At 47.5% G+C, this 23,169-nt stretch overlaps 1 protein-coding gene across 3 annotated transcripts in view; it reads right to left on the reverse strand.

Annotated features, from left to right (window-relative positions):
- CTPS1 (CTP synthase 1) overlaps nt 1-18,177 on the reverse strand; it is a 30,443-nt gene extending 12,266 nt beyond the window's left edge. Inside the window, exons 1-9 of one of the 3 annotated variants that reach the window (XM_047872168.1) lie at nt 18,044-18,177; nt 13,713-13,891; nt 12,668-12,838; nt 10,067-10,167; nt 9,193-9,309; nt 7,999-8,082; nt 6,754-6,834; nt 2,426-2,577; nt 340-472 (exon numbers count right to left, since the gene is read on the reverse strand). In XM_047872168.1, coding sequence (XP_047728124.1) covers nt 340-472; nt 2,426-2,577; nt 6,754-6,834; nt 7,999-8,082; nt 9,193-9,309; nt 10,067-10,167; nt 12,668-12,838; nt 13,713-13,878 — 1,005 coding nt within the window. In that variant the 5' untranslated portion in view covers nt 13,879-13,891; nt 18,044-18,177. Of the gene's footprint in view, nt 1-339; nt 473-2,425; nt 2,578-6,753; nt 6,835-7,998; nt 8,083-9,192; nt 9,310-10,066; nt 10,168-12,667; nt 12,839-13,712; nt 17,779-17,921 lie in introns of those variants that run through there. The other 2 variants (XM_047872169.1, XM_047872170.1) reach the window with 2 other exon arrangements.
- Between the last annotated feature and the right edge of the window lie 4,992 nt (nt 18,178-23,169).

Below are 23,169 nucleotides of genomic sequence, written 5' to 3' on the forward strand. Positions count from 1 at the left end.
AGCATTTCCACTGCAAAGGTAAGTGAAGAGCAATTATGCAGGGTGCCTCTGGCTCACTGGGGCTCCCCCATGCCCATGGGTCAATTTTACTTGGTCACCTGATAATTCAAATTCAACTACTCACTTTCTCAACTACTACTCTGACCATCTCTCCCCTTCAACATCTCCTGAAAATGTTCTACTGTTCTCTCCAAGCCAGGAGCCAACCACGAATCCTTTCTCTTCCTAAAAAGAAATTCTGAGCTCCAAAAATATAAAGTAGATATCATGCAGCATCTATGAGAACGCAGAAGGCCTCCCCGTTCATGCCTCAGCTGAATATGCGCCACCCATCCTTACCTTGATTTCCAACTTGTGGTTGATGGCCAGGGCAGAATGCTCCAGAGCTTTAATGACAGAGGCATACGAGTCTGAGAACTTGGTGTATTTGCCCACGAGGGCAATAGAGCAGGTCTCCAGCAAGCGATCGTATCTATGAAAGGCCAAGAAACACCAAATTATTTAGAATGTATATGCCATCATGAGATCAAAACTGCTTTCGAAAAAGGAGAAAAACATCTCTGGGAAGAATATAATGAGAGCAGGTATTATCTGAGTTTCATTTCCAGGACAGTAGAGGGGGAGCTACTTTCAAATCCATGTGGCAGGCTTTGTAAAGAAAGTAGGATTTCAGGGGCGCCTGGGTGGCTCAGATAGTTAAGTGTCCAACTCCTGGTTACAGCCCAGGTCATGATCCTGTGGTTTGTGAGATTGAGCCCCGCACTGAGCTCCGTGCTGACAGTGAGGAGTCTGCTTGGGATTCTCTCTATAGATACATAGATAGATTAGGTAGGTAGGTAGGTAGGTAGGAAGGAAGGAAGGAAGGAAGGAAGGAAGGAAAGAAGAAAGAGCAAGCAAAAGAAAGAAAGAAAGGATAGACACTTAAAAAAAACAAAACCAGGAAACATTAAAATCCCAAGGAGCAAGAAAAACTAACAGACATGAACAGACAATTCATAAGAGTTAATGTGATGAAGGAAAGAGTCAAAAATATTCACACAGCAGTCTATACTCATTAAAAATTTTCATCATGGGGCGCCAGGGTGGCTCAGTCGGTTGAGCGTCCGACTTCGGCCAGGTCATGATCTCATGGTCCGTGAGTTCGAGCCCCGTGTCGGGCTCTGTGATGACAGCTCAGAGCCTGGAGCCTGCTCCAGATTCTGTGTCTCCCCCCCACCCCCCCACTTCTCTATACCCCTCCTCCGCTCATGCTCTGTTCTCTCTCTGTCTCAAAAATAAATACACATTTAAAAGAATTTTTTTCATCATAAAGTAATTAGTAACAGATCAAAAAAGCTTATGGGGTGCCTGGGTGGCTCAGATGGTTAAGTGTTTGACTCTTGCTTTCAGTGCAGGTCATGATCTCCTGGTTCGTGGGATCAAGCCCCATGCCAGGCTCCGTGCTCAGCACAGAGAGAGCCTGGGATTCTCTCTCCCTCTCTCTCAAAAGAAACATTTTTTTTAACGAGTTGGTAATACTGTACGAAAAAATATCATAGAACTGTGCGCCATCTTTGTAGCGACATACAGATATACACGTAGACGGATGAAGACTGAAAGGGAAAGTGTCAAAAGGAAAGTAAGCATCACAGAGCAACGTGACAAGCGCTTATCAACACCGTCGGGCTGATTCGGCAGCTGTGACAGGGCACACACCCGGGGCTCTGAGGCGCCGCGTGAAGACCTCTGATGTGGCGTCAAAGCATCGCTGGGCTTAAAAAGGAACAGGGACAGGGGCGCCTGGGTGGCGCAGTCGGTTAAGCGTCCGACTTCAGCCAGGTCACGATCTCGTGGTCCGTGAGTTCGAGCCCCGCGTCGGGCTCTAGGCTGATGGCTCAGAGCCTGAGCCTGTTTCCGATTCTGTGTCTCCCTCTCTCTCTGCCCCTCCCCCGTTCATGCTCTGTCTCTCTCTGTCCCAAAAATAAATAAACGTTGAAAAAAAAATTTTTTTGAAAAAAAAAAAAAAGGAACAGGGACAGTTCTCAGAGGGACACAATCTGGCAGCAGTAGCCACACACCAGGCTAGGCACCCCTGCTCCTCCTTTCCTGGTGCACGGTGAGCAGCCCAGTCCCACACGCAGCTCAGGTGCCGGGAGGCGCCCCAGGAGTGCTGCGGGCTTGGCCCGCCATCCGTGTGGGCCTCAGGCGTGACGGCTCGCCCAGGTGTGGTCAGTCGGCACTGATTCTCTAGTCGAGGGGACCTAAGGCGACAGGTGTGTGACCTGAACTCAGCTCTACCAGGACCTCCTCATCCCTGAACCTGTCTCGACACCTCTCACCACGAAGACCTTCTCTAATATGAGCTGACAGCACAAGCCAATTCCCTGAGACCTCACGAAAAGGAGAACAAAAGCTGCAACTCCCAGCTCCTTATCACGACACAAACCTGTCCGCCATCTCTTTCCACTTCATCAGCATTTTTCGCGGCTGCCTCTCGATCGGAAGGTCAAGTCTCCGGAGAAAATAATCTACGACCCCCTGCTCCTCTAATAACAAGGGGACTCGGTAGATGGATGAGACATCGTGGACACAGATCACCTGCGGAGAAAGGAGCAAAGGTTATTAATAAAAACAAGCAAAAGCTAACTGGGCTGGCACCCTCCTACTGGCTATGTCACCGTCAGAAAATAACTTCCAAATCTGAAAATGGTAAAAAGGGCTATTTTCTAGGAAAAGTAGAAATTACCCAAACCAACTCAAGAACAGAATAAAAAATTAGCGGCTAATCTCTTAAGAACATGGACGCAAAAATCCTTTTAAAAAAAAAAAAAAAATCACAGGGCACCTGGGTGGCTCAGCTGGTTAAGCGTCTGACTTCGGCTCAGGTCATGATCTCGTGGTTTGTGAATTCGAGCCCCACGTCAGGCTCTGTGTTAACAGCTCAGAGCCTGGAGCCTGCTTCAAATTGTGTCTCCCTCTCTCTCTGTTCTTCCCCCGCTCATGCTCTGTCTCTGTCTTTCAATGATAAACATTAAAAATTTTTTTTTAAAAATTACAAACCAAACATAAATGTAGTTTTAAAAAAACTCATGTTCAAGTAGGATCTGTCCCAAGAACAATGGCTGTCAAACTTGGCGGTACACTGAAATCACTTGGGAGACCTTTTAAAAATCCACAAGCCCATACTGCACCACACATCACTTAAACTAGAATCTCTGGGGCTGGGAAGCAGGCATAGCACTTTTCCGGGCTGAGTTTGAGAACAGCTGCATTACGGTATTTAACAGTGGGATTTACTACACGAACAGATTAAAGAAGGAAAACAAAATTTGCCTTAGTGGATGCAGAGCTAATAAAAATTCAAAACCAATCCATGATTAAAATTCTTGGTGTATGAGTAAAAGGGAAAATGTGAAAAATGTTTAAAAAAAACCACAGCAAACATCATTTTGTTCAATATTTAATATTAATGCTTAATATTTAAAGTCTGAAAGAACGCAAAAGTGGTCACTATGACTACATCTATTCGATAATGTACTAGAAATATTAGCCATTACAATTAAGTAAGAAAAAAAGCAGGGGCACCTGGGTGGCTCAGTCGGCTAAGTATCCGACTTGGGCTCAGGTCATGATCTCATGGTTCATGACTTCAGGCCCCATGTTGGGCTCTGTGTTGATAGCTCAGAGCCTGGAGCCTGCTTTGAATTCTGTGTCTCCCTCTCTCTCTGTTCCTCTCCCGATCCCGCTCCCACTCTGTCTCTCTCTCAAAAATAAATAAACATTAAAAAAAAAAAAATTTTTTTTAAAGGGGCACTTGGGTGGCTCAGTAGGTTAAGCGTTCAACTTCGGTCAGGTCATGATCTCATGGTCCATGAGTTCGAGCCCTGCGACAGGCTCTGTGCTGACAGCTCAGAGCCTGGAGCTTGCTTCAAATTCTGTGTCCTCTCTCTCTGCCCCTCCCCCACTCACACTCTTATCTCTCTCTCTCCCAAAAATAAACAAACATTTAAAAAAAATTCTTTAAGAGAAAAAAATATATATATATATATGTGCTGGAAAATAAGAAAGTGCCAAGAATTTCATACGCTATTATTGCTTATCCATAAAAACCATGAGCATTTACCGGTAAACAATCAAAACTAACAGAATTTCGGTAAGGCTGCTAGGCTTGAGATCCATGGACAGAAGTCTGCAAGATTGCTATACATGGGTCATATCTAATCAGGAAATTTAAGTTTAAAAATATGCCATTCATGTAGTTACAAAAATTATGAATACCTATAATTAAATCTAGAAAAGAACTTCACAAAGATAGTTGAATCTTTAAAAAGCACCTTTATGAAGAAATTATAGATTATTATTGAAGGACAGTCCTTCCACCAAATGGACCTAGAACTGGCTATCCCCAGGCAAAAAGATGAATTTAAACTTTTACTGGAAAGTTGCTATACATAAAAGTTAACTCACAGTGGATCCTAGGCCTAAACAAAAGACCTAAAATTATAAAAGTTTTGGAATGAAACAGAAGGAAATCTTTGTGGCATTTGTTAAATGGAGCTCTTGGATAGGATACCAAAAGCACAATCTATAAAGAAAAAAACGGATAAACTGGAGTTCATCATCATGTAAAAGCTTTTGTGTTCCAAAAAACACCATTAAAAAAATAAGAGCCTTGGAGGAAAATGTGCAAACCATGTATCTGATAAAAGACTTTTATTCGGAATACGCAGAGAACTCCTAGAAGATAAGCAACTCAATTAAAAAACAGGCAAAAGGTTTGAAATTCAAATTTAAATCTAGAAACACCTGTCACATTTTTAACAGTGAATAATTTTAATAACCTAGTCTACCACGGAATTGAATTACCCTCACTTGCTAGGATAGAAATATCTCAAATAATTGAAGTGCGTGATAATAAGGTTGCTCGTAACAATGAAATTATTCTGGTGCGCCACATATAGTCCCCAATTTACAATGGTTCAACTTACTGTATTTTGCTTTAGCATGGTGTGAAAAAAACACACAGCTGGCAGAAAGGGTACTCTGCATTTTGATCTTTTCCCAGGCTAGCAACAGGCCGTATCCTCTCTCATGGTACCGTCTCTCTCGTGGTGCCCAGCAGTGGCAGCGAGCCACGGTCCCCAGTCAGCCCCACGATCACCAGTGTGAAAAACCGATATGCTTACAGCCATCCTGTGCCCATACAACCACTCTTGTTTTCTACTCTCAGTACAGTGTTCAGTAAACTACATAAGACATTCAACACTTTATTGTAAAATCGTCTTTGTGTGAGAGGATTCTGTCCACCCACAGGCTAATGTAAGTTTTCTGAGCACACTTAAGGTAGGTTAGGTGTACTAATTGCATTTTCGACTTACGATGTTTTCAACTCACAACAGGTTTACCAGGATTTAGCTCTTTGTTAAGTCGGGGAAGATCTGGTCGTTAGTATGAAGCCGAATCCCTGAGACAGAGCTCCCAGATCAGGAAGCACACGAGGAAACTGATCTCAGGCCCCAGGCCGTGCTCACACCCTGACGCCTGAGCGCCCCCTGAGATGGGGAGGTCAGAGGCTGTCCTGCTCTGCTCACTTCAATGCCAGGCCAGACTTTCTTACCCTCACTTCCACACTCCTCGCTGTCCTGTAAATGGATGGATGAAATACAACTCTGCCGCTGATTCTCTCCTCTCCAGGCCAGCAAGGCTCCCCTCCTTCAGCCAAACCTCCTGATCCCCAGTAACCCACCAGCAAAGCAAACCACCCACAATCTAGTCACAGATTCCTTGACCTCAACGTCCCTTCTCCCCTCCTTCAGCCAAACCTGACCAGAGCCACGGTCTCAACTTACCACCACCAGGACGTCCCCACCATACCCCAAATTTGAATTTCCTGTTCGGTGGGCACCCTCCATTAGCACAGGTCATGAAAAAGTCTAATATAGCTTTAGGGGCACCTGGGTGGCTCAGTCGGTTAAGTGTCTGACTCTTGGTTTTGGCTCAGGTCGTGATCTCAGTTTCATGAGCTCGAGCCCCACAACGGGCTCTACGCTGAAGGCGCAGAGCCTGCTTGGGATTTTCCCTCTCTCTCTGTCTCTCCCCTACTCACACTGTCTCTCTCAAAATAAACAAACAAACAAACAAACAAACTTAAAAAAATAAAATAAGATAAAATAAAATAGGTTTGGAGCCTTTACCACCTCAGACACCAGGCACTAGGAGTATAAAGTTGAATGAGGTGGTCCTTGCCTTCAAGAAACTCCAAGTCTATGAGTGGAGGCAAACACAGATGGACACGTGGACACACACACACACACACACACACACACACACACACTCTCTCTCACAGGGGGGCAGCAGGACAGGTTCACAACCAGCACCTATAATACACACAGGTCACCCAAGAAAGACCAACCATGAGGTTTGGAGGTGACGTGGTTTGACAGGTAAAGGCTGCCAGACAATACTGTGTCCTGGCTGGACCCTGACGGATGAAAATGAACAGGACAAAGCCAGGCCGACGGGGAGGGCGACCCATTCAGCATGGCTGGAGCAGAGTACAAGGAGTTGGGGAGAAGTGGCAGGAGGGGGCAAGGATGTTCAGAAAGCCAAAGAGGTAAGGTACTGGAGAATCACAGAGCCAACAGGCATCAGTTCTAGAGAACGGTCCAATGTCTCAAATTGGGAAAGGACACCAAGCCTCAGGAAAGCGGTGAAGAGACTTCGGGGTAACTAGAAATCCAACACGATTTGCGTGAATATGAAATTCCTACTTACTTGTTCAGGTTCGACGTGGCAGAACATGGATATTTTCTCCTTCACCGATGTGTCCAGAGGATTTGAGCACCTGCACACAACCTAGCAGGAAAGAAAGTAAGCCGTTTGGACAGAAGGAAGGGATCACAAAGTTGGGTTTTTCTCCTGACTGAAATTAAAACAGACACCAGCTTCTTAAGCTGGATGAAAATGTTAACTCCGGCACAATGCACACCAACTATGAAAATATGACCTGTTTTCAAAGCTGAAATTCCTAAATCCCGCTCCGGAGAAACGTTAAGGGGGGGGGGGGCGGAAATGGTACAGATGAACACACAGATAATGAACTCCAGGAACCAACTGGGGTTTTCCTCAGTTAATGTCTTGGGCGGGGGGGGGGGGAAGGGACAACAAATGACAGACAGAGAGGAGACACAAAGCATGACCTCATGCATGCCCGTGAGGAAATCTTTGTAAAAGACAACCCCACTTCAAAGCACTAACCCTGTTTCTCCACCACCAACGAAAAGCATGCCAAGAAAACAGAGGTCTTATCTGCTGTGAAGCAGAAATTTTCTGGTTTGTTTTTTTTTAAACTGAAGTATAGTTGATACACAATGTTGCAGTGGCTCCAGAAAAACAACCTAATGATTCAACTCTATACCCTACGCTCTGCTCACAAGTACAGCTACCTGTGTCACCACCACAGGACGCCATTACACCACCACTGACCATATTCCCTACGCTGTGCCTTTCATCCCCATGACTTATTCATTCCGTAACTGGCAGCCTGTGTCTCCCATCCTGCCCATCCCCCCACCGCCCCTCCCTCTGGCAACCACCAGTTTGTTCTCTAGATGTACGGGTCTCTTTTTGTTTGTTTTGTTTTTTAATTCCATATAAGTGAAGTCATATGGTACGTGGAAGATTTCTTTTTTTGCATTAAAAAAATTTTTTTTTAATTTACTTAAATCCGAATTAGTTAACACATAGTGTCGTACTGGTTTCAGGAGAAGAGCCCAGTGATTCATCACTTACTTGTAACACCCTGTGGTTTGCCCAACAAGGGCCCTCCTTAATGCCTATCACCCATTTAGGCCCTCCCGCACCCACCTCCCCTCCAGCAGCCCTCAGTTTGTTCTCTGTATTCAAGAGTCTCTTATGGTCTGCCTCCCTCTCAGTTTTTATCTTATTTTTCCCATGAGAGAGAGATTTTAATTAAGCATACAAGATCAAGCTTAAAACCAGGGAATCATAAAATCTTACCAGATCTGGAGAAAGCCCGAGCCCTCTAAGTTCCCGAACACTATTCTGGGTGGGTTTAGTTTTCTGCTCCCCTGTTGAACTTGGCTATTTTACAAAAGGGAAAAAAAAAAAAGTTAATTTCTCTATGATAAAAAATTTTTTTAGGTATGACTTTTCTCTGAACTTCCTTTATTGATCATTTATCTAATTTAGTTTTTATTTTTGTCAAAGGTACTCGTGCATAGATTTTAGAGTCAAATGGTTCTACAAGGTCTGTTCTGAACAACAGGACAGTGAACCCCTCCCCTTCCTCGAACCCCAGGGGCAGCCAATCTTCCACTCTTAAATGATCCTTCTGGTATGTTTCCCGCTACGTCCAGACATGTAGTTTGAGGCATTTTCTATTGATTTCCCTCCTAGAGGAGGAACCTTCTCCCTCTATTACACACGCACCTGTCCCGTGCCTGCAGCCCATCTCATGATACCTCTCCAGTGTTAACATGTGTTTGAGTATTTAAATACTGCCCACTTGGGAGTGCCTGGGTGGCTCAGTCAGTTAAGCATCTGACTCTCGATTTCAGCTCAGGTCATGATCTCCCAGTGCGTGAGATTGAGCCCCACACTGGGCTCTGCACTGGCAGCGTGGAGCCTGCTTGGAATTTTCTCTCTCCCTCTCTCTGCTTCTCCCCTGCTCAAGTGCACGCATGTACGCACTCTCTCTCTCAAAATATACAAACATTAAAAAAAAAAATTCCCTTTGCTCTAGGTGTCGTGGGGTTTCACCATATAGTAGAGACAAGTGGGACATTTTTTTTTTTTTGAGTTTATTTAGTTTGAGAGTAAGTGTGAGTGGGGGAGGGGCAGAGAGAATCCCAAGCAGGCTCCGCACTGTCAGCGCAAAGCCTGACACGGGGCTCGAATCCACAAACCACAAGCTCATGACCTGAGCAGAAGTCGGATGCGTATAACTGACTGAGCCCCCCAGGGGCCCCCAAATGGGACATTTTCAATCCACCACCTTCAACCGCAACTTCCCTGGCTAATTTTCCAAATGTTTTCCATCTGAGCTTTTCCAAAAGTCTGATTACAGTAATTTTAAATTCACAAAGACGGTCTTTATTCCCTGCATCTCACGCACCTAAAATAGACAAGGAATGAAAAGCACCCTCTTCTCTCTCCTTCCCACCTCCACAAAGTAAAATTCGAATGCCTTACCTGAGGGACTAGACTGACGTGAATATTACAAAAGTTCTCTCTTTTGACCTTGAACTGGAACTGACGGAAGGCCTCAATAAAGGGCATGCTTTCTATATCTCCCACCGTTCCACCGAGCTACAAGAACAAAGTTCTGTTAGAGATCAAGCACTAACCCTTCCTTTCATGGGTCAGTTTTCGGACAACTGCACCCCATTATCTCAGCTCAGCGATCAGTAACAGCATAATGTGGACTCTCTGAGTGCAGTTCATGTCACTTAGCAGTAAATGACATTTCTTTATGCTGAACAGCTACTTTTCTGGACAGGCTCTCCATTCCCCAAAGTTATGGATCTGGCAGATCTGGCCAAGAAAAAGGCCAGGTGAAAGATATACTAGAAACTTTATTCATACCAGTCACGAAGCCAAGAAACCTAAATCTTATCTACTTAGCCATAAATAACTGTTGTGTGACAAAGTATCAGTAATAGGCTGATGGAATTTCTGAGTCCTCTATTTTACATCCAACAGCTAAGACCAGCAGAGCAGGAGTAAAGAAACTGAAGCAACGGGGCTCATTCAGAGATGAGAGGATTCCCACCAGAGGAGAGATGAAGGTCAGCTGACTTTCTCAAGAGAGAGAGGAAAATGTGTCCTGCGGCTCTTACTGGTACAGTCATGATAAGTGAACGAAGAGGCTCGCTCTGAACCTCTGATCGCCTGCACCTACTCGCGTTCAACAGCCTGGCCCCATCCCAGGACTGTCACTGTGCCCTTACCTGTCCCACTGTGGTTAGGGTCAAGGGCCTCACAGAGCACTGTCTTACCAGGTGCTGATGGCTGACTAAGGAGGTGAATGTGTGTGTACACTTGGTTAGAAAAGACTCCTACAAACCTCAATAACACACACTTGAGGCTCTAGGCCGTCTTCATCCACGGGTATTAACGCCTGTCTCATGACCCACTCCTGGATTGCATCTGTGATGTGAGGGACAACTGGAAAAGAGGAAAGAGGCACGTAACATACACTTTCCTATCAACACTGGTGGAGGGAGATACACTTACTATGACAACAAACGGCCGCAATCTTTGCCTGGAGCGGTGAAGGGGTCATAAACATATTTTTGAGACCACTCTTACATGGCATTAAGAAATCTTTGAGCTCCAGGGTGCCTGGGTGGCTCAGTCGGTTGGGCATCCGACTTCAGCTCAGGTCATGATCTCGCGGTTTGTCAGTTCGAGCCCCACGTCAGGCTCTGTGCTGACAGCTCAGAGGCTGGAGCCTGCTTCGGATTCTGTGTCTCCCTCTCTCTCTGCCCCTCCCCCATTCATGCTCTGTCTCTCTCTGTCTCAGAAATAAATAAACATTAAAAAAAAAAAATTAAAGAAATCTTTGAGCTCCCAATGTCCGTGGCCTCCTTTCCAGGTTTCCAAGTCGTGGCTAGAAGCACAAGAGGGTAAGGCCAAGAGTATATCCTGAACCCGCATCAGTGCCCTGGCCCCTCTGCAGAGGGCCCCGGGGCTGCACCACCATTCAACAGACCCTGTGGCCGCCGCACCACTACTGCTGAAGGCTGGCACTTCACACCTGGGTGCCTTCCAGGCCCCTGTTCCATTATGTTCCAGTTTATCAGAGGATACACAATCTACAGATAAGAGAGGGTACAGGACGGCGGGGTGGTCAGGAGCACAGCATCTGGGGCCAGAATGTCAGATTCGAACCTCAGTTCCACCTCTCATTAGGTATGGATCCTTGGGACACCGCTTAACTATTCTTAAGCTCGAGTTCCCTATCCGCTAAGTGGAGATAACAGCTTCCACTTCATAAAGTTGTGCAAATTTCATGAGCCACCACTGGTAAAATGCTAAGCAGAGCACCTAGCATGCCAGTGCTCAGCAAAGTCAGCCAGCGCTGAACACTTTTTAAAACCCTAGCTGTCGGGCCAGAAGGCAGGTTCCTAAGGGGCAGGGATTACTGTTTAACCTGCTCTGTATTTAAGCAGCGGTGCCTCAGGCACAAGGATATTCATTATCTACTGCACACACAGCAGCCAAAGGGATCTTTTAAATATGCAGTTTCCCCCCATCCCGTGTTTTAAACCCTTCAATGGCTTCCCACCGCTCTGAGTAAAATCCAAACTCCAGGCCAAGGCCCAAAAGGCCCTACATAACCTGGCTGCAGCCCACCTCACCGCCCCCACTCCCCACACCCATCCCCCTGGTCCCCTGGCCTGACTGTAGCCTCAGGCCTCAGGCCCCTCCTCCGCTTGTCCCCTGGCTGGCCTCTCTCCTCTAGAATGCCCCCTCGTGGAGTCTCCCTAACCACCTGTCCAAACTGGCCGTCCCCACGCATTCTCTCTCCTATTTCCTTCACAGCTCTTATCAGACATCTTGTTTCATCTGTTTGTTTTTGTGTCTCCCACGCGGAAGCCCCCATGGGGGCGGTAGCCTCGCTGCTCTCCTTCATCCATAGCCCCAGCGCCAGACAGGGTATGTCCGCAGTGAGCATTCAAGAAACATGTGACAAATGAATGCACACAAGAATGAATTCGCTGGAGGCCTAGAACAACAAACTGTATGATCGAGATCATCTTAATTCCTAACTGATCCCCTTTCTACGTGTCAGGAACTCAGAGAAACGGTGTCACGCAGCTCTTTCCGCCCTCCAAGCAATCAGGAGAGCCAGGTAGTTAGTAACTCCATTTGGCAGAAAAGAGAGCCAGATCTCAAAGAGGTTAAGTAATCTGCCTGTGTTCACAAAGCTGGTAAGTGGCAGGGCTAAGACCTAAACATGGGCTAAGCAGGGGCTAAGTGGCTTTCAATTTAGCAAAGTCTAAAGCCAAGGGCAGATTCACTCTCATAACTCAGAGAAAAGCCACTTTTCAGCAAACCTCTCCCCCCCCCCCCCCAAATTTGGACTTAAGCCATCACACTAGACCAGTGGTTTTCCAACCCCACCTTTTCAGAGTGGCAATTTTCTCAAATGAACGCTGTGCAAAACCCCAGGGCAGCAGGCGGACATAAGTGAGGCCGGCTGGTAAAAGGGCAGGAGACCCAGAGAGCCGCTTCTCAGACTCCCACAGGCCCACGCGCACCGACGACCAGCCTGCAGACCAACGTACACCACGCACGTTCTTGTCCTACCACTGTTTACAAGTGGGTCCCACATGCACAACATATATACACGGCCTGGCTGACTGCCCTGATCTAGCTGCCTTCGTCACTTCACACCCATCACTGCGTAAAAACAACAGCTCTCTGGGCTCAAATCATGCCGGACTGATAGCTTCAGTGGCACTCATACAGCAGCAGGGGCTCCTTCAAATTACTTTTTGGGGAAACAGCCATACAACTCTAAATTTTCAACGGAAGGCATGGTTCAGTAACAACACCTGGACGCTTTCAGGCTGAAATTGCATGAAAAGTAAATTCTTGTTCACAAAAGAAAAGCAAACTGCTTAAGGTTTTCACACCTTGTGGGCAAATCCAGTTTTACCTTGGACGGTTTTCCCCAAGTAATCTCCTTTGCGTTCCTTGTTAATGACGTACTGGTAGATCTTTCCAGTGGTCAGATTATTGTCCTTGGTGAGGCGGATGTCTAGGAACCGCTCGTAGTTCCCTAGATCAAGGTCTACTTCTCCACCATCATCCAGCACAAAAACCTCGCCTGCGGTGAATAGTGAAAACGGTCAGGGTAAGTGAGAAACACCCATGTCATGGCAAATGTGAGGCTCAAAATATAAACACTCAAATAGAACAAAGTCTGCATTACCTGGACATGAAGCAGAGAAATTTATTTCTAGAAAACTAAATATGACACAAAAGAAAGAAAAATATCACCAACCATTCTCCAGAAGGCAATAGCTTACTTCCAGCCTATCAACAAGCTCGGTCGGAATCAGGAAGTTATAAAATAGCATTGAACGGAAGGAAATCATAGCCTCAAGGGCGGTGGAGACAGGGAACTTTACAGGAGTGTGGTATCTGCTGCCTAAAGAGAAAGAACTTTCAACAATGCCTACTTGTGCAGCAAAAGGTTTCAAACGTGATGAAAGTATGATTTCCTTCAAAGCTCACACTGGATACTAAGGTCCTGCTGATTACAAAAACCAGCTTCTGGGCTACACTTTAGTCCCAAACAAAGTTGTGAAACTCCAAGTTTCTCCCATTCCTTTGTTTGACATTCATTCCTTGAGGCGTCATTCTAGAAGTCTTGCCCAGAATGGTTCATTCCTACCATCACAATAGGAGACCAGCATAAAAACTGGAAAGGGAAAAATGTCTTATTTTTTCCCCCTCAGAGAGGGGTTTCTATTATAGAAACCTCTAGACTCTAATCACTATGTTGCCTATTTAGATTTCTGCTTCCTCTCTGTCAAGGTGAGAAAAACAGATTCTGCTAACACTAAGGACCTTTTCGGAAGGCAGGAAATGCAAGTCACGTAATACAAAATACACACAATTTCCAAGGGCTGATGTATATTCTTCCACATACTCCATAATTATTATTTTAACAAAAGAAAGAAATGCATCGTGCTTACCATGTTCATAAGGAGAGAATGTTCCCGCATCAATGTTAATGTATGGGTCAATTTTAATTGAAGTTACATGTAAACCGCATGATTTCAGTATCGTGCCTACGCTGCTGGCGATGATTCCTTTTCCAATTCCTGATATAACACCACCAGTAACTAGAATGTACTTCATTTTACTTTTTGACCTGGGAATGGAAGAAGGAAAAGTTACAGATAAAACATATTTCCACAAAGCAAACGTATCTGGGTTCAAAGGCTAGCTGTACCGCTTCCTAGCTATGAACCCCCCCACCCCGGGAGCCTCAGTTTCCCTGTCCATCGCACGACTTTAGAAGGTTGTTATGTGATGTGAGCTCCTAACAAACATTTCTTAGGATCACTGAATGGCTTTAGTCAAACAGGAGTTGAAAAACAATGCCTAGTCACATAATGTAGCTTTTGTTTAAAGCTCTGACAACCAACAACCTTGAGAGACGACCTAATAAAAAAATAAATTTAAAAATCTGACAGAACGCTATGCCCCAAACATTGGCTGACATAGCCAGCAGACCCCGGGGTACAAAAGCAGGTGTCTCATTATTTTCCCTGCATGGGAGAAACAACGTCTCAATCTTGGATGAGCCCTGGATTGCCTGATTGCCCCACAAAAGAGAATGTCTTTGACTAACCTACAATGTATCCCCAAGAAAACAGAGCTTCGCTAGGTTATGGAAGACGGAATAAAAGAACTTCAACATTTAAAAGGAGTTGCAATGAAGCCTAAAAATCCTTTAGTTAAAGGTAGTTTGCTCCTGTAGTTTATTAATAACTTACTCCTTCCCAGTTGTACGGCTGTTTAACTCAAAACTCTCTCCGAGCTGTAAAATGAAGAGAAACCATATATACTGGAGGAAAGGAACATCAGATAACAAACCAGCCTGAAACACATAATGGGCAGAGGACTCAAAGAGAGGACAGATCCCATTAAATCCAAAAAGCTGTACAGCTGTGGCCGGGAATGGAAGCAGCAGATGTGGTGACAGATAAAAAGGGTGGGTGGATGGAAGAAACAGCAGAGGCAAGAGGCGAGGTGACAGCAACAGGCTGGCCAGGGAGAATTCATCACTGGCCCTAGCTTCAGAGGCTCAGAAACATCATTTGGTCGATAAACCCAAATGTGATCAAAACACAATCACCAAGTAGAAGAGAATGCTTGCTTTGGCACGGTCAGGACATTTTCCTCCTCTGGGAACGCTTCATGTGAAGCCAGTTTATAATAAAAATAAGCTAAGAAAGGAACAAGGAAACCGGGGAGTTCTGCCTGAAGCATTCCCCCGGCCCCACTCCCCAAGGCAGGAATGAATACACTTGGCAAAGTAAGAACGCTCAGAATGACTTCCCCCTTGGACAGCAAGGAAGACAACCAGACCGTGACGTGCTCTTTCCATTGTTATACCATTTCCAAAAGCATGCTCCTTGGTTTCTGCAAAATGTATGTGGGGTTCCCATAAGGCATTTTATGGACATAAAAGTCAGAAATGTTGTTAAACAGTCAATTGGTTTAATGCCAGATCTCCAGTAGCCTTTAATAAGTTAATATGCTCTGTGATCTCCCCAAACGGGCATACAGTGTAGTTTCCCCAAAACTTGTTTGACCCCAAGTCCCTAATATTTGGGGGGGGGGGGGGAGAGACACTACTCTGTCACCTCACAGTGAAACAGATCCTTACTGACACACGGATTATCAGACTTGGCTACATTTTAGATGTGTTCTATCCAGGGATATCCCTGACACTACAGAACTAAATTCTCAGACTAAATTTTAGATGTTCCTAGAAATTTCTCAGAGTGGGTTATGGAGCAGGTTACTTTTACAGAAGACTCCTTCTTCATCCGTTTGTATTCGACTCGCCCCAATTTTACCTGAAGAGGGTTAACACCTCTCTTGAGGGAAGATTCTTGCGGCCTCCCACAGTGCCTGGCAATAAAGACCCCAATGGGCTCCCAGACCAGGTAGGAGAGGCTGACAGGACCCACTCACTCACACTGATGAGCGACCCCCTATGTAGGTGCTACCGTGCTGGACACTTTGGGGACCACAAAAGGTTTTGGGTTTTTTTTTAACTTCTATTTGCATTTATTTTATGCAGAATTTACTCCCAGGCCATAGGTTTTTGTTTCTCCAGTTTCTTCTGGGATCTCTTTTTCTTCTGCAACCTCCTCTCCCGGTTTGGGGACTAGCTGCTCTTTCCCAGTAAGGACCATCTCCGCGTGGCAGGAGAGCTCACGTGGGGGTGGAACCGACCACGAGCCCTGTAAGTTCTGCGCCGCAGCTTGGGGGCTTTTGTTCACCTGGATGTGCCCAATAACCAGAGAATCTACATCTAAACCCTTAAGTTCAACCTTCTTCTCTGCATGTTTAAGCACGTGCAGTAAACATTCAGCGCTCTTTTTGGGCCACCAACCCCGTGTCCAGCCCCACGGTTTGGCCTGGGCACACCCACACCTACCAACTCCACCACTGCAGTGACACGGAATGGCACACGCTGTGTCTACAAAGTGACATCTTTCAGATACTTGGTGGCTTTTTGGATATGCATGCCCTCGATGGCCTGGGAAGTTTCACGTGTGTTCTTAAAGTGAACACAAAGATTTGAAACCTCTAGACTTGCATGATTTCGTAGGGTTTTCTGGGTCAAGTGAATAGCAAACCATTTTCAGAGATCACCTCAGGCTGCTTATGGGAAGAGCGGGGACCAGAAAACTTCACCAGATCTGGGCTCATATCACAAGTTGCTGGCAGTCCGGTTAGAGACAAAACATTTACAAATAAATGAGTAATCCACTGATGGTGGGAAACAGGGACAACATACGAAAGGCACACATGGAGAACAGAAAGCAGAAAGCTTTCAGTGGCAAGACCAGGGTACAGATCATGTCCTAGCAGAGGAACGTGAGAGAAATTAAGGCAGGGAGAGGATCCAAGTTGATCCTGCTTAGTTGACCTGAGACCTGCAACAGGTCTTCAAGGACTGACAGCAAGAAATAAAGCATGGAGAAGGCAACAGAGTGAACAGGAAGGTGAAGGCCATCTACAGAAAACAGATGCAGGGCCAAGAAGGGGGGGTGGGGGGGGGGGTGGAGGGTGCCTGTGGGAAGACAGTGGGAAATAAGCTGGAAATGTAGGCAAGGGTCCAAATCATGTGGAAACCTTAATGTCCAATCTGCACTTTATTCTGAAGAGGATGGACACATGGGAAAGTTTTCAAGCACAGAAGTAACATATATTAAGAGGTATCAGGGGTGCCTGGCTGGTTCAGCCGGTAGAGCATGCAACTCTTGATCTCGGGGGTGGGAGTTCGAGCCCCACGATGGGTGTAGAGATTACCTAAAAATAATCTTAAAAAAAAAATTGCATCAGAGGAATTCAATAAAAATGGCAAGGGGGGGGGGAGCTTTTTTGTCGATAAAAATGTTTTGAGATCCACCTCCAGCCCTACCACTTGTGTACGTAGACCTGTCAAGTCAATCAAGGTGCCTGAAGCCCGGGTCCTTACATCGGAAAAATGGGTGATCCCCGCATCGCCTGTCACCAGGACTGCTGCGGATTGGAAATTACGAGTGTGGACCTACGTGTGCCACGCAAACGTAGTGAACTTCTTTAAAACGCGGCATGCTCTCTACGAGCGGCCAGGGGGAGAGCGCCACGGCTGTGGGGCCGAAGGGGCCGCACCCCGAGCCCCGACGAGCTGCAAGGCCCCTTCCGCCCACTGGAGCCGGGGCGCGCCGGAGGGGCCGCGGCCAGGCCGCCGAACCCATCCCCCACGCGGCAGCGCGTCTCGGACCTTGAACCGCCTCCCAGCCAGGCTGCAGCCGTGCCCCAGGGTCGGAGGGGCCAGGGCCCGGGCAGTCCCTAAGGAGGGGCGGCCGCCGGGGCTTCTCCCGGAGGGCTGAGCAGAGGGGCTCCGGCGCCTCTACGGCCCTCCCGGTCCCACGCGTCATCCCCGGCCCCCTGCTCAGCCGAGCCAGGTCGCGCTGCAGCGCGTACTGCCGGCCCCCGCGACCCCGGCCCCGCGGCCTTTCCCGCCGCCCCACGCCCCTTGCGGCCCGGCTTCCCAGCGGCGCCCGGCCACGCGGCCCCGCGCGCGGGAGCCGGCTCCTAGCCGGCCTGGCCGCCCGCCCGCCCCACTCCCGTTAGGCACGCAGCCCATTGGTCAGGCCGGCGAGCCACCTCACCCTTGATTGGTGGGAGCGGTGTCTATCAGCCGGCGGTGTGGCTGTCCCGCGCCGGGTTCAGCTAGCGCCGCCGATTCCTGCACGGCAGAACAGTTCCCCCAGGATCCCTGGAGTCAGCCTACCTGAAGCCGGCTTCCAGGCCTGCCGTCGGCTAAGGATCTAGGTGTGCGACGCGCGCGCTGGGCCCCGGGCAGCCAGTGAACCAGCCCGGCCGCATGCGCCCGGCAGTCTTTCATGGAGGCGGGCTCCAGGCGGTGCGCACGCAGAGGCGGGGGGCGGGGCGGGGGCGAGGGCCCTCCCAGGGGCGGGGTCTGGGTGAGCGGGGCGCAGGGCCCCGAGTGCGCAGGCGCGGGGGAGACGCGCTTTCTCGTCGGCTGGGGCTGGTCTGCGGGGTTGTACCCGGGCTGCTGACGTCCGGAAGACGCAGGCGTTGGAGACCCGGCAGGTTGTGGCTTTTCTGCCTTGCATCTTTTGTTCGCAGTCGGCGATCCAGGCTTCCTCTCTTGCGGAGGAGGCCGTTTTTGGACTCAAACCTGGCAAATCCGTTCTCTGGCCCCAGCAGCCTTCGAGAGGAGGCCAGATCCATCACGCCGTGTCTCCGAACCTTCTGGCGCCGTGAGCACCACGTTCACGCCAGCTGGTGGTGCGACCCCAGCCCATCTTTCCCGCCACGCCCTCTGGACCGAGGGACAGCGGCAGTGTCACCCCCTGCTGGCCTCTAAATGAGAAAGCCTAGAAGGGCGCCTCAGCTCCCGCTCCTTCCTCATCTGCCTTCCTTGCCCCCGCATCTGCCCTGAGCGCAGCTGCTTTAGATGGAGAAGGGTCCAGAAAAGTACATAGTTTCCTCTGGCTAATAGTCATTGAGCACCCACTGTGTGCCACACGCTGGGCTGGGCTCCAAAGGACCCTGTCCTGGGTATAACGACGTAGTGGGGCAAATTGATCAGCCAATTACACTTCATCGTGATTTTCATAATTTTTTGCTGCTGGAGTGCCCCGTGTGGGGACTGACCGAGTCTGGTGGGCATTGGGGATGCAGTCAAGAAGTCTTCTCCGAAAAAAGCAGTTTAAAGCTGAGAACTGAAATTTACTGGCAAAGAATGGGAAGGGCGAGGTGGGGAGTAAGAATGAGTGAGGCAGAAAGAAAAGCTTGTGTGAAGGCCCTGAGGCCCAGAAGAATGTAGAACAGCTGAATCATCAGGCCAGTGTAGCTGCATTGGAGAGAGCCAAAGGAAGAGAGAATAAGAGATCAGGCTGGAGAGGTGGGCATGGCCATACCATGCAGAGCATTATAGAGTAAGTTAAGGATTTTGTTTCTCCTACAGGCAGTAGAAAAACCATAGAAAATTTTTTGAGGAGGGGATTTTGTTTTTCTTTTGAATAGTGGATACATGCACATGGTTAATTTTTTTTTACTATGAACACTACACAAGGGTACTTGAAAAACTTCTCACCTCTGTACCCTGATGTTCCTGTTTTCTTCCCTAGAAGCAATTTGTCACAAGCTCTTGTAATCATTTAGGAAAACGACTCAAACAAATGGTTTCCAAGGAACCGGTTGGGAGGCTTCCGTAGTGGCCCAAAGAGAGCTTCTGGCTTCTTCCAAATCTGGAACCCCACTGCTTCTACCCTGCCAAGCCACCCAAACTGCACTCAGCTCCAAATCTAAAACATGCTCGGGATGTGTTTGAGGATGTGCTATGTCCACACATTCTTTCAAGAAGCATTTGGTGTTTATCTTAGCGCTGGGACATGATAGACACTGAGAACATACTTGCTGAAGTAATGGAGATGCTGTAGGAGACACAAGAATGAGCCATTCCCTCGGCGGGTGTTCTGGGTGATCACTGTCCCCTGTCTCCTCCTCCTTTGAACCTCTGCCTTCCCCTCCCCCATACTCTCTCAGCAGTGGTCTTGCTTCCTATTTCACTGAGAAAATAGAAGCCATCGGACCTTCTTGAGCTCCCAGCGCCGTATCCATCAACCTAGTTCTATCTCTGCGCACAGGCTCTGCCTTCTCCCCGGTGCTGTGGACACACTACCCTCATTGTTTCAGGCGCCATATCTTCTTGTCAAGTCAAGAACGTCACTCTGTTAATTCTCCCGTCGTGCATCAGCGGTTTTCCCCTCTATCATATCATTTCCCCTAACAGGATGCAGTGTCTGCCGTCTCAAAACCTCTGTCTTCACTGTACGTGATTCTCTGGCTACCCCTCATTCCTCCGTGTCCCTTTTCAGCACAGCTCCTAGAAAGTGCTGTTTGCACTTGTTGTCTGCAATTTCTTCCCTCTCTCTTGAACTCATTCTGATCAGGCAATTGCTCACATAATTCACACTAAACTGTGCTTGTCGAAAATTAACCTCTGTGCTCCCAAACCTCTGAATCCCAGCCTAGACTCCCAAGTCCTAGATAGAGATGCCAGTGTGGCTGTACGTGCATGGTGTGTGTGTGTGTGTGTGTGTGTGTGTGTGTGTGTGTGTGTGTTGCACTTTCGGGCTGTTCCTCTCCCCAGCCGTGAGCTCACAGACTCCCTGTGGGCTTGTGAGTGCAGCCATACTGCCCCCAGCTCCTGCTCCTAGACCAGATGATTCCTAACAGCACTTGTCAGAGCTGATCAGTCCCTCCTTAAGACATGTTCTTTACCTGGCTTCTAGAAAACCATTTCTCTGTTTTTCTCCTATTTCACAGTCCACTCCTTCTGGGTGCCCTTTCCTAGAACCTTTCCTGTTCCTGACCTGTAAACACTGGTATGCCCCAGGGCTCATAAGATCCCTCCTCCATCTATAATCACTCTTTACATGATCTCATCCTGACTTTAAGTACCATCTATATTCTGACGACTCCCAAATTGACATTTCCAACCTGGACCTGTCTCCTGAACTCCAGATTTAGGGCCCTTCTAAGCGTGAAGGTCTTGGCACAAACAAACAGGCACCTTGTCTTCAGGTGGGATTGCTGTGCACTGCTCTTCGTGTTCCAGAGCTCCCCCTGGGATCAGGCTGCAGCCTCAACCAGGGGCCGCACACTTTCCGAAAAGGGCCTGAGAGTAAGTATATTGGGCTTTTGGGCCGTATGGTCCCGGTCACAACTACTCAATTCTGTCTTTGTAGCACAGAAAGTGTAGTGCCTGAACAAAATAAGTGTCACAGAAATAGAAATGCAGGTTTGATGGCAAGGCCAAAGTTTGCCAGCCCCTGAGCTAAACACACCTGTCGTCTTTTCTAGCACCTTCCCTGCCCTGTGCTGCTCCCCCCATTCCCTTACAGGTTTCACTTGGGAGCATTGCTCAATTATCCACTTACACAAGAACCCCCTCTCGGTCTTTGTTCCTAGGGAATGCGACCTAAGACAGTGCCCCTCCTACACGTCCCTCCCAGGGTGCGCTCAATACTTTCCCTGAGACATTTATCACAGGGTGCTGAAATTGCCTGTCTACCTGGGCGTCTCCTCCCCACCCGATTGTAATTAATCTCATGGCGATGACTTCACGTTTCTGTGTCTCAGTTCCCCTTATCAGGTACAGTCTTGTTCACCTAAGTTTAATTCCCTCTACTACCCTGGAAGGCAAATGCCATCCTGACTACTATATTCCATATGTTGAAGCCGGGAGTGAAAAGTGTAAATGCCCTACTGAGAGCACGTATGAAGGTTCACTTTGAATCCTTTCTGTTTTGCACCCCCTCTTTCCGCCCATCACCAAATCCTGCCAATTGTTTCCTCACCGAGGCTCCTTCGAGTGACTTTCTTCTCATTCACATCAATACGCTGTCATCCTGGCCGGGTGTTCTAACAGATTATGTGGGCAAGTTATGGCAGCGAGGAGCCCACAACCATTGACTTTCATGTGTAAGTTTTGCCCGGATGGAGGCTACTTAAAAAAACTAAAATTCTTTTTAGTTCTTAAGAGATATGTAAATGGTATGAAATTCAAAAGGCACAAAGGAATACACAGCAAAAGCTTCCCTCACATATCCCCCAGCCACCTAGTTTTCCTCCCAGAGGCAACCAGTATTAGGTTTCTCGTTTATCTTTCAAGAGATACTCTGTGAACAGTCTATGTCCTCGCTTATTGGCTGTATGATATTTTAGTGTGTTCTATTGGATTTTCCTTACTTGAGCCAGCTTTCTTTAATGACGTTATTTAGTGAATTCACTGGTTATACCGTCACTTGGACATGAAAAGATTGAAAGGGGTATGCGTAGGGGCGCCCGGGTGGCTCAGTCAGTTACGCGTCCAACTTTGGCTCAGGTCATGATCTCACGGTTTGTGAGTTTGAGCCCCGCGTCGGTCTCTATGCTGTCAGCTCAGAGCCTGGAGGCTGCTTTGGATTCTCTCTCTCTCTCTCTCTCTGCCCCTCCCCTGCACTCTCTCTGTCTCTCTCTCAAAAATAATAAACATTAAAAATTTTAATAAATAAATAAAGGTGTGTGTGTGTGTGTGTGTGTGTATGTGTGTACCTGTGTGTGTAAAATATGAGAGAAAAATGAGGCAAAGGGAAAATTAGGGTAGGAACTTTTTCTCCTCAATGACACTCCATTGCCTTCAGGATAAAGCCAAAACCACACTTTGATTTATGAGTGTATGCACAATCTGGCCTCAGTTTACTCCTCCTGTAGCCTTATGACCCATCCCATGCTCTAGCCACATTGGACTCTTTCAGTCCCCTAAACACGCCCTTCTTTCTCTTTCCCACGTCGGGATCTGTGCATAGACCTCTGTTGGAAAACCCCCTTCCCTTTGTCTCACTACTGTCACGTTTCAGCTTGGCCTTCGCTTTCCCAAAATAGATTTCCTGGACATATTTTGGGGGATCATACTAACTCTCCACTCTCCTACTGCTGCCTGGACTTCCCTAAGCACAGCACTTACAAGCTGTAGTTTGATGGTGCATTCCCTTGTCTAGATCTCCCCCTCATCTAGAAGCTCTGTGAGGTGTGGGGCCTGCTTATCTGATTTACTATTGTATGCCCAGTGCTCATAGTGCACAATTGGAAAATATTTTTTCCTACAAATAAATGAATCCAGAAATTAAATTAGATCCCAAATCCTATGCGTTTTTTAGAAGTGAGCCACAGATTTGTCTTTTAACTTCCCCAGAGCCAACGTGAGAAGGATCAATATGATTCGTAGAAAACCATACAAGTGTTAAAGAGAAATATCACTTCCTCAAACAGCCCTTCACTGAGCCCCTAGGGCCCCTTAGCGGCACCCCTAAGTCCCTCCCCACACGCACACTATTTTTCTTT

Source organism: Prionailurus viverrinus, chromosome C1, assembly GCF_022837055.1.
Source record: "Prionailurus viverrinus isolate Anna chromosome C1, UM_Priviv_1.0, whole genome shotgun sequence".
In the NCBI taxonomy this organism is placed as follows: Eukaryota; Metazoa; Chordata; class Mammalia; order Carnivora; family Felidae; genus Prionailurus; species Prionailurus viverrinus.